Source organism: Rhinichthys klamathensis, unplaced genomic scaffold (assembly GCF_029890125.1).
Source record: "Rhinichthys klamathensis goyatoka isolate OS25496 unplaced genomic scaffold, OSU_Roscu_1.1 h1tg000163l_1, whole genome shotgun sequence".
In the NCBI taxonomy this organism is placed as follows: domain Eukaryota; kingdom Metazoa; phylum Chordata; class Actinopteri; order Cypriniformes; family Leuciscidae; genus Rhinichthys; species Rhinichthys klamathensis.
In genome coordinates this window covers 70,186-82,387 of record NW_026606696.1, presented here as the reverse complement: position 1 = coordinate 82,387, position 12,202 = coordinate 70,186, and the positions used below count along the sequence as shown (strand labels likewise).

Below are 12,202 nucleotides of genomic sequence, written 5' to 3'. Positions count from 1 at the left end.
TGTTGCCTTCATTGAGTCATTTAACTGATCATGCCTGCAGGGGGAGTGATTGCAAAAGATGGTAATGTTTTCTTGAATTGATAAACAATGCTGCTAAGTAAAAAGCTGCAAATTATTAAAATAATTATTATATGCCTTGCTCGAGTCGAGTGTATATAGAGAATGGACGGACAGACATCTGACACTATAATGTCTTTCTCAGATCTGCAGTTATTCCTGAAGCACCTGCAGTCTATTGACTTCAACACTCATAAACCACAGCAAACACAACTGAGAGTTCATCATCAGCAAGAGAGAAAGAAAGAGCGTCAAGAAAGAAGTCGAATTGGACACAAAAAATATATATTTCGCAGTATTCTGTTCTCTATAGCACAGGTTTAACTCTAGCTATTTATTTATTTTTCCAGTTTTTGAGTCCTGTTTAGCGTTTCTTTAGAGTATAATCACTTCTGAATTTGTCCTCCTTGGCAATTCACATTGATCCACAACAGCAAAGATTCAAATGCGCAAAACCACCTGTTATCAGAATCAGAACGAGCTTTATTCGCCAAGTGCGCGCAAACACATTGCGATCTGTCAGGAGCTCTGGGAACATTCATTCCTTCATGCATACTACAAAAATACATACACAACACAGGAGAATAGAAAGAATATTTAAATAAGTAAGATTAAGAAAAAATAATTAATTAAATAAATTAAAAATAAATTAAACAAATAAAGTAATATACAACAGGTTCAGAAGACTTATGTAGGCTACAGATGTTATGTTGAGTCTTTCTAACAACGTATTATGTGCTTAGTGTTTATTGATTATTTGCCAGCCTGTGTCAAACGGTTTGTTTCATTAACGGGATGATGGAAGTGAATAAAGCATATAGGGCTACTGTAATGCATATGAGACATCATGGGTGTCTCTAAAGCCTGAGAACACGCCCAGAGATATAAAGCCGTCTACAGTGTGAGGATGAAGGGCTCAGATCACACACATCTGCTCGACCTGTGCCGATATGCGCTCTCAACACCTGAAGGTGGACACACACGACCTGGACACACCGTGAAGGTGGACACACACGTGCGGGGAAACTATCCTTGCTGGGACTTTAGTGCAAACTGACTTTATTTACTAATAGACTGGATATTCAAGTTCCTCGTTCCTTTTGAGCGCAAACGAGACAGGACCATCATGAGCAGAAAAACACGACGCTGGATATTTCACATTTTCCTTTGTCTTGGAATAATCTACTTGAAAATGGGGTGAGCTGATAAAAACTTTACTGTAGGTAAATAGGTCATGCTGTTTGGTGTCTATAAGCTCTACTTTTCTAGTTCCAGCTGAAGTGAAATTGATGTAGCCTATTATCAGGTTGTTTTATAACAACGATAGTGAAATGAAATAGAACAAAGAAAATTGTTTTTATTCAGTGGGAAATGCACTTTTTGGGGGGAATACAAGCCATTTAAATGATGATGCTTTCCAGAGACATAGGGGATCCGCTGCGCACTTCGGGGCTCTTCCCCGAAGTTTATATACTGCGCGTGGACGAGCACTGGACAGCTCGAGCGCACCGTGTGGACGCGTGAGCGCGTGAGCTGTCCAGTGCTCGTCCACGCGCAGTATCCTATATAAACTGCACTAGGCTGTAGGCTATATATATATATATATATATATATATATATATATATATATATATATATATATATATATATATATATATATATAGGCTCCTACATGTCGTCCAGTTTTTAATCCTATATTGGGCATGCATTCAAAGATTAGTTTGATTCGCGCTCTTCTGTGATTACTTCTAGGGGGTTCTCCACCGTACTGGCGCTGGGAGCGAGCATCATATGCAACAAGATCCCGGGCCTGGCGCCCCGTCAGCGGCTCATCTGCCAGAGCCGCCCGGACGCGCTGGTCGTGATCGGCCAGGGCGCACAGATGGGCATCAGCGAGTGCCAGTTCCAGTTCAGACACGGCCGCTGGAACTGCTCCGCGCTCGGCGAGAGGACCGCCTTCGGGAGAGAGTTGAAAGTGGGTATGTTGGACATCTTCTCATGTATGTCAGTCGAAAACAGTGTTTGGGGGAACATGTGTCACTAAAGATAGGAGGGAAGTGTTTGCCAATGTGGTTACGGATTATGCAGTTTGTTTAATTTGGGGTAAAACAGTTACCTCCTTTACTAGTCACAGTTCATTGGCTTCGATATAAAAATCGACCGGTTGAAGTTAAGATTTCCGCGCCACATGCCTGAAATGTCTGGTAGATGAGATATAACGCCTATCTATATGCGCGCGCATGTTTCTCACCTGCGGTCATAGGTATTCATGATGCGCTACAAAACATCTCATTACAATCGCAGAAACCAATCATTAAAGATGGGAATATAATAATAGTATAAATAATATGTTTATAAATATCTTCAGGAAAGATACAAGCACATGGCTCTTCTTGGAGGGGTGTAGGCCAACTTGAATTGCTTTATTAATTTATTGTAGCCTACTTTTTTTAGATTAAAAAATGCTTGAAGTTTAATAGCTTTGAAATCAGTATTTCAGTGTCTCGGGCTCTTTAAAGCACAAGCCAGAGGGTTTTGTAAAGAACTAGAAGTTCTCTGACAGAGGGACTACTTGGTTCTTGTTTGAACCTTTATTTTTAATACAGCCCCCTCTCCAAACGGAAAACTGTCTTGTGAGTTTGGTACTAACGTTGTTCATGCATGTATCAGTGTTTGGGTTAGTATTTGCAGCCTGAAGAGTTTTTCCACAGGTTTAAATTACAGAGCATGAAAAGATGTCACCTGAGACAAAAGGACTTTTACTTTGCCAAACCAACCTGCTTAAAAATATGGCACAACTACTGTATCAGTTTAACCGTTCGTAAGTCTTCCAGATGAGTAAAGTTAAAGACCTTGTGAGCGCAAGCAAGTCAAGTCACCTTTAATTATGTTTTAAAGCAGCTTTACAGTGATAACAGGAAAAGGATTCAAACAGAGTTCAGTGTTGATTCAGTTCTGTTGTAAAGATCATCAATTATTAAATTAGTTCATTTCATCTATAAAGCAGTTCTGCAGAAAACAGTGATGTCATCATCCAGCTCTCACCCAATAGTGTCAGTGCAGTCAGATCAATAATATTGTTCGATATTAAGTATATGTAATGACATGGACAAAAATATATAAGTATATTTCTTTGCAACTTAGTAGCTTCAAAAGTCCCAGATGAAAATGTGACATTATTTCTGCATGGGCTCTGCGAGAGCTCAGATATAAAACATGAATAAAAACAATCAATTTTTACATTTTTGACTTTACATTCATTGATTTATCACATTATCTTGGATGACAGCTCTAATTTACAATTCGAGTTAATGGTTATACATCTGCCGATTATGCAAATACTGCCGTGTTTGTCAGTGATTCATGGAGAAGCGATGAGTGATAACCTCAGGAAGTAGATGTTCGGAAGTTCATTCCTTTCCTCAAGTAGATCATTCAGAGTTTTTTTTTTTATTTACTTTTGAGCTCATTCATATTTTGTCTAATTAAATGTATTAAATGTTCTCTGTCTGTGAAATATATATATAAAAAAACGACCTATAAGAGTATAAAAAACACACACTTATTAGTCAAGTCACCTTTATTAATATAGCGCTTTTTACAATACAGAGTGTTTCAAAGCAGCTTTACAGAGATAACAGGAAAATAACGCAACTAAGTTTGTTTCCAGAAGAAAATAGTGTCAATGTCCAGCTTAAGTAAGTTCAGTGATGGTTCATTTTTGTTGTAAAAAAGTTATTATTTATATATATAGCCGCTCTGGAGAAAACCATGATGTCATCGTCCAGCTCAGTTCAATTCTCATATAATGGTGTCAACGCAGGCAGATCAATAATATTGTTGAATATTAAGTGCCACCAACTAAGCAAGCCAAAAGCCAAAGGTGAAAAAGGCGTATTACACACTACTTAATTGTCTGCACATAACCAAACGGTTTTACAAATACATATTATGCACTAGTGGTCTCAGACATTTGGACATGGACTTGACAAATATGTACGTCAGCACTTTTTTTGCGCTTCTAATCACATTAAATTAGACATCATTGCCGATATTTGATGGTTAATTTGAAGTATTTGACTCTTGGCCAGCCACAGTAGGCCACTGTTCAACGCTGATGTATAAAGAGCTGTGCCTGTTGTGATGTGCATTAATATAGCGTGTCTGTGGTCTGCTGGCAGGCAGTCGAGAGTCTGCGTTCAGGTACGCCATCCTCTCGGCCGCGGTGGCCCACGCCATTACCTCGGCCTGCACGCGGGGGAACCTCAGCGCCTGCAGCTGCGACCGGGACAAGCAGGGCTTCCACGGCCACGCCAGCGGCTGGAGGTGGGGCGGCTGCTCCGCAGACGTAACCTACGGCCTGGGCTTCTCCAAAGTCTTCATGGATGCTAGAGAGATCAAGCACAGTGCCAGGGCGCTCATGAATCTGCATAACAACGAAGTCGGAAGAAAGGTATGTATTTCAAAGTCCCTTGCATCTTTGAAAGGCCCCCGGGCAGCAGTTTCAGTCATGCAAGTGCAGCTCATATCTCTTTGAATGGGGAAACATCAAATGCCAAGCGCACGATTACATTTCATATTTGAAATCACCAATAAAATCTGACATGAACTGTCTGCCTCACAAATGTTATTTCTTACGCTCATATGGCGTATATTTCAGGTTGGTCCAGCCAATGCACATGTGCATGAGTCTCAGGTTTCTCTGACTTTACCAACTCCTGATTGGCTCTTTTATTTAGAAGGCGGGACTTATTCCGCCATATTGGCAGATGCAGTTTCCCTCATTCATAGTAATACGAGAGATCCGTCTTTCTATATCTGTAGTCTTCGATGTATTTGATTATAAAGGAAAGGAAAGGAAAGGAAAGGAAAGGAAAGGAAAGGAAAGGAAAGGAAAGGAAAGGAAAGGAAAGGAAAGGAAAGGAAAGGAAAGGAAAGGAAAGGAAAGGAAAGGAAAGGAAAGGAAGGGGGGTGGTGATGGCGCAGTGGATTAGACACATGCCTTTGGTGTGAGAGACCCGGGTTCAAATCCACTGTGAGAAACCAATGTGTCCCTGAGCAAGACACTTAACCCCTAGTTGCTCCAGAGGCATGCGACCTCTGACATATATAGCAATTGTAAGTCGCTTTGGATAAAAGCGTCAGCTAAAATGAATAAATGTAAATAAATGTTTACATTTGTATGTTTGTTGTAAATGAAAAGCTGCCAGACACGCTTTAGTTTCTAGTGCCTGCTTTAAAAGAACAGTTGACCCACAGTATAGAGTAACTATTTTACGAGGTGGCGATTTCGTATAAATTTGTATGATGTGAATTGGATAAAAAGTAGGATGAAGGTTCACCCCTAAACCTAAACATAGTTCACCAGTTTGTCACCCTTGTGTTGTGTGACTCTCTCTGTGGAGCTCAAAAGAGTTTAACACCTTATTTTACGTTCACTTAAAGCATACAGTTACTAGTGACAAAATCACACGAGAAGTTTCATAAAAAGTAGTGTGTATTCCACCACATAATAAAGATAACTGCAACTTTTTATCTCACAATTGCAAGAAATGAAGTCAGAATTGCGAGATATAAATTCGCAATTGCAAGACAAAAAGTCATAATTGTGAGGATATTTCTTGCAATTCTGACTTTTTTCTCGCACTTGCAAGTTTATATCTCGCAATTCTGACTTTATAACTTTATAACAATTCTGACGTGCGATGTAAACTCGCAATTGCGAGAAAAAAAGTCCGAATTGTGAGATAAAAAGTCGCAATTACCTTTTTTATTTTTTTATTCTGTGGCGGAAACAAGCTTCCATATGTTCAGCTACGAGACGCATGACGTTCGGTCATGCCTTGTCACGTCATGTTGGAAAACGAGGATATGTGGATGACATGCGAGAGCTACATGCGGGTTTTGAATGGCATGAGGGTGAGTAAATGACCGAATTTTCATTTTTGGGTGAACTATTCCTATAAGAGGTATTATCTATCAGCGAAGTGATGTTTTGGTTACACTGAACGGATCAAGTGAAAGTCAAGTACAGGGAAGGATTCAGTAACTATGGCACTGCGGTTTGCAGCCGTCAACAATCCAGCAGCAAAGCCAAGACTGGCCTGGCACAGCGATAATAGGAAGCTTTTAGGGGTAAGAGCAGTATAAGTGCTCGAGTTTGATTACAAATCAGATGAGCTCCAACACACTGAGCTCTGTACAAAACCACTCCCATTTTCTGCTCAGTTAAATAGACACTGGTTACACCAGTATCCCCTATCTCTACCTTTGATGGAAACGCTTCATCTTTGATGGTGTGCTTTTGTCTCAACTTTCAATGCTCAAGCCGCCAGAGGTCCTAAAAGGCTTTTTCACTTTCACCTGCATTTAGAGGCTGTGCTTTTCCCCGCTTATACTCTTCAGACATCTGTAGGTTGTCTTTGATGTGGAATAAGGGATATAGTCCCTTGGGGGGGAAAGTGTGCTTAAATGTATTGAATGTGCACTTTTAGTGTACTTTTTTTTTAAACTGTACATAATACACTTAAGTACAGTAGGCTACTTTAAAGAACATTTTAAAGTAATGACTTTTGTCATTATTTAACAAAGTACACATATTGTGATGCGTTGCTTGACATACTAAAGCACAGGTATTGTGTGTCATGTATCATTTAAAATTTAGAGTGTTGTTTTACATTATATTTAAAGTTAAATACATTTTATATGTATTCAATTGCAACTTCTTTACAAATGTGTAATTACAAATATATTTAAATATGTGAATACAATTTTCAATAGAAATTACATTAAAGTATTCATTAGTTTGCCATAAATACTTGTCCGTACATTCGGCAGTAAACTTTAATCATATTTCAAAGACAATCAAATTATGAAATGACAAATAAAGATGCTAAATACTAAAGTCCTGTTTAAGTGGGTCAAAAATGCTCTCTGAAGTTCAGCTAATTGCATTTAAATGTAAACTATAATACATGTATATTTACTTGTAAATATCATATAATTAAAAACATTCTGTTTGAATTTTACAAACTTCAGTTTGTATTTTTTAAAGAATATTATTTCCGTAATAAGGACTCTTTCTAAAAGAATGCTTTATAAAGTGTTGCGCAGATTTGTAATGGGAACGCGTTTTGTGATTTCTTGTTGCATTGCTTCATCAATAGGAGGATAATTACAATAATATAAATAAAGTTCCAAGTGCCCAACCAAATGGAACACTAATCACCATAATGGTGAGTTAAAAAAAAAAACATTTTTAGGAAAATCCGCATCAATTTATGAAGGCAACTTATGTGATGTTCTCTCAAATCTTTCAGTTGTATTGACAATTCAACATTCAAGATGACTTTGGGAAATTAGTGAATGCAACTAGAGAAAGATAACTGCAGAAGTGGAGGAGCCCCAGCTCAAAAAACAAAATGGCACTCAAACCACTCAATTAATCTTAACTTGGGTTTTTTGAGTAAACAGTGAATAGTATGGGAATAGTAAAGTTTACTAGGTTTTTACAATCAAGTTAAGACATAAAGTGTTAGTTAGAACAACTGTTGGATTGTACAGTGTAGTCATTATCTCAGTTTGGACATCAGTGAAATCAAACATCATTGGTTCTCACATGTCTCACGACCAAACATCAATAATGTCAATGCTGTTAAATACAGTTTGACAGAAATCGCATTTATCATACAGCGTTTTCATTTTTGAATGAAAGAGAGACTAATCAGTCAAGCGTAATGAGGGGTAAAGAAGCTTCCAGCGTATCTAGCGTGTTCCACCTTTGGTCACAGAGAGCTGATTCATGGCACCAACACTTCTCCTCATTCACCCTGACATTGTGCAGCTAGTTGAACAGCCTTTTCTGTGGGTCTGCGTTCATACGGTCTTATCTGAGACGCTAAATTGCCTCTTAGTGAACTGACTATCCCTACAGGATCATTCTAGCTGCAGGTTTTGTGTTGAGAGAACTAAAAGAGTGCTCTGTTTGAATGCCCCCTCCCTTTCTTAATTTATGCCAGCGAATGTAATGACATTGGCTCCTGGTGCCCATCTCTGAAGAACAGATAGCAGAGGGTCTTGGTATAATGAGAGGATGTGCGATTTGACTGGTGTTATTGCTGTTGGTATGTTGTGGAGAAAAATAACACTATGTGCAATGACAATACAGTTATTGTATATTTGTTTGTTGAATGTGAAGTCATGTAATTAACTACCTAGTGTTAGCAAGCATACAGAAGACCCAAGGACAGTGTTTCCCAACCCTGTTCCTGGAGGCAACAAACTCTCCCTAATCCAACACACACACTTGAATCAAGTCATCAGCTCATCTTAGTAGAGACTCAGGGTACATTTACATGACAACAAAATGCTTAAAACGGAGACGTTTTTCCTTTGAGTTTTCCACGTACAGACGACACCATTGTCATTATCACAAGGATCCGCGAAAACGGCTAAAAATGCTGTATTCTGCTGCCAGACCACTAGATGGCGATGAAACACTATAGTCTGAACACGTAATATGACGTCATCGTCTTCAGAGATTCACGTTTTTGCTGTTTACATGGAAGCCATTTTCATGCACCCAAAACGCTGTTGTCGTGTAAATGAACGGCCAAAAATCGCGTTTTTAGTTGAAAGCGGTGTCCTGTAAACAGCCCCTCAAGACCAGGCGCCGGTTGCACCCGCTGTGTAGAAGTTACAACTTAGCCTCTAACTTAGGCTCTAAAGTATTTACGCACTATTAAATATTTCTCCATTGCACCATTAAACGTAGTTGAAATGTTACCCTACTTATAAACAAAATATTTATGAAAGCCTCCAACCAGGAGTAACGGATGTAATAAAATATTAGATTGACTGAATTTCATTAATACGGTCTTGACTTCAACTCTTTAGACATATCTGGTAATGTTGACATTTACATGAATTTACATTTTAAGAGAGAGAACAGTATCTGAATTTATTACTTGGTAGCGCTTTATATCAATAGTCCACTTTAGACATTCTGCTAAGATTCTTCATCTAAATAAAGAGTTGGCAGATATTAAGCAGACAGTCAATGTCAACTACATGTCAACTTATTAATTAAATTAATGTGGTAATCAAATTAATGAGAGTTAGTTGACATGTAGTTGCAAAGTTACTTATAGTTAATAGAATGTCTAAATGGACTATAGAAATAAAGCGTAACCCATTACGGTGTTTGTGCTCTTCGACACGAACTCGACTGAACAGTGTGTCTTTGTTTGCAGTGGTCCATGTCAAATTTATTGTTTTGTTTTATTTGTAATCGGTATTTATTGATCCTTATATTAATTTCAAATACAGTTGAATGTTATATACCTATTATGTTAGTCATGACCCAGCAAACAATTTTGCATTTAGTAGACGTCTAATAGCCGTCCAGGCACAGCCCAGACGTCTAGGCAAAACAAGGCTGAATTTGGGGAACATTTAATAGACGTCTAAAAACTATAGCCCAAGAATAGACTTGCCATCAATTAGATAACATGTCAAAGAAATGAAATCAAACACCTTGTAATCACGGTTGACTTTGCTTACACAATGAAATATCATATATCTCACAAGTTATGTTAGCAAAAACGACATGTAACCAAATTCATGGTTATTTTGGCTAGAAGTGTGTTACTCATAGCCGGACTATATCGGGTCTATAGTTAATCTAGACGGTGACATGACTGCTGGGTAGTATAGTATTTCAATGGGAAGATATTTTTCCGGTAGTTTTGTGAAGCCAAAAATGAGTCAAGAATAAACTTCAAAGCATTTCAACACAACGTCTGCTCATGTATTTGAAGGCTGCTATTGGATCATTGAGGGTAAACGTCATATTATGCATTAGACCTACTTCTGCATTACGTTCCTACGTTCTGCCTTAAGAACAAATGGTGCAGCCAAATAAAGTACAGACTTAGTTACTGTGGCGAGCAGGCCGAGGCCGAGGGTCGTGAGAGAGCGGCGCGAGGCCGGTGGCGTGATTACTCTCACGGAGGAGCGACGACAGTGAAGAGTGAGAGAGGAACAGGCCTGGACTTATGTTGTGTTTGTTATATGTGACAGCAGTCGTCCGTGAGGGGCTGCTGTCTTTACTTTCATTTTGTATTTGTTTATTTTACGTTTATTAAAGTCTTTGAATGTTCGCCGGTTCCCGCCTCCTTCTTCCCACAACATCTAACCTTGCTACAGTAACAAACTAGCTAGGTCTCTAGTGTGGAGTTTACGCTCCAATTTAAGAAAGACTGCTAGTTGACATGTAGTTGCAATGTTACTCATCGTTAGTAGAATGTCTAAAGTGGACTATTAAGTCTGGGTTAGGGTAAGGGTCATTTAATTACAAAACGACATGTGGTCTGTTGGACACTTCATGCACGCAATGGTCACACAGCTTTCTTTACGTAGCTCTATAGCAACTACATGGTAAAGGTGTAAAAACAATCAGAAGACTTTTGCACCAGCAGCAAATTCTAGTTCTTTGTCTTGTGTAAGTGTACCAACAGCTTCATGAGGATTTTATACCTGCTTAAGCAAACCTTTTTAATCTGAATACTGAAGTTCAAACAAAACGTCAACATGAAACGATATTGCAAGCTCCCAAATTTGAGCAATTTATACAATGTAGGTGTATTTGTATGACATCATTTTGAGTGTGTTGACAATATGTGGTGTATTCACATTGAAGCGCTCATCTTTCCCCCTCTTGCTGCTGTGCCCGGCGCAGGTCCTAGAGCGGAGTATGCGGCTGGAGTGTAAGTGCCACGGTGTGTCTGGATCCTGCACCACCAGGACCTGCTGGATGACCCTGCCCAAGTTTCGTGAGCTCGGCTACATCCTCAAAGACAAATACACCAACGCTGTCCACGTGGAGCCAGTGAAAGCCACGCGCCACAAACGACCAACATTTCTCAAGATCAAAAAGCCCTACTCGTACCGCAAGCCCATGGACACAGACCTGGTGTACATCGAGAAATCTCCCAACTACTGCGAGGCGGATCCAGTGAGCGGCAGCGTCGGCACTCAGGGGCGAGTGTGCAACAAGACGCTGATGCACCACCACAACGGCTGCGACCTCATGTGCTGCGGGCGCGGGTACAACACACACCAGTACTCGCGCGTGTGGCAGTGCAACTGCAAGTTCTTTTGGTGCTGTTATGTCAAATGCAACACGTGTAGCGAGAGGACAGAGGTGTACACGTGTAAATGATGACCTTCTGCCTTTTGACTCCCTGACCTTAAAATATGACTCAATCAGGTGGCATTTATTCTTTTGCACAAGACCTTACTTTAGACATGCTTCTTTCACTTTAATGGACGATCGTCGAGAATTCATCGTGAGAAGTGTATATTGCTCTATTTCTGATGCCATGCCGTTTTACCTGCTTTCTTCGCTAAATCTAGAGCGTGACTCGGGTCTGCAGGATCCTGAAGCTATCTGGATTCAAATAAGGCTTTCTTGTCTTCGACCTGCTGTAAAACTGATGACAACTATCTGCACATTGATTTTACCAATGGAGTTACTGGGACATGGACGTCTTGCAATTAAAACAATGGAGAAAATACTCCAACAGAGCACAACAGCAGGGTTCCAGAAGTAAATCCTATTCATCTTCTCTGATAATGTATGACGTTTCAAGACAGACCTACCGTGAGTCAAGTCAAGTCAAGTCACATTTATTTATACAGCGCGTTTTACAATACTGATTGCTTCAAAGCAGCTTTACAGAGATAACAGGGAAATAATACAAAAAAGTTTGTTTCCGGAAGAAAATAGCGTCACAGTCCAGCTTAAGTAAGTTCAGTGATGTTTCATTTTTGTTTTTAAAAAGGTAATTAATTTAGTTCATTTATATATACAGTATATATCCGCTCTGGAGTTAACCGTGATTTCATTGTCCAGCTCAGTTCAGTTCTTGTATATTAGTGTCAATGCAGGCATATCAATATTATTGTTGAATATTAAATTAAATGTTAAATGTGCGTGTTATTTATGCTTCTGTAGAAGCTACAAGTCAAAGTGGATTAACTGCCATATTTTTTTAACTGCCATACACTTTACACTATAAAAGCTGTTCTGAAGACCAATCAGAGAAGTCAAACTGAGATAAACTGAGATTGCTGCAAAAGAACT

General features: G+C 39.3%; 1 protein-coding gene across 1 annotated transcript; it reads left to right on the top strand.

Moving 5' to 3' along the window:
• Positions 1-870: 870 nt before the first annotated feature.
• LOC130091254 (protein Wnt-7a) lies at positions 871-11,928 on the top strand. The gene is made up of 4 exons (XM_056259064.1): positions 871-1,254; positions 1,810-2,036; positions 4,239-4,510; positions 10,796-11,928. Exons 1-4 carry the CDS (start codon positions 1,184-1,186, stop codon positions 11,276-11,278), a joined length of 1,053 nt encoding a protein of 350 aa, XP_056115039.1. The 5' UTR covers positions 871-1,183; the 3' UTR covers positions 11,279-11,928.
• Positions 11,929-12,202: the final 274 nt, after the last annotated feature.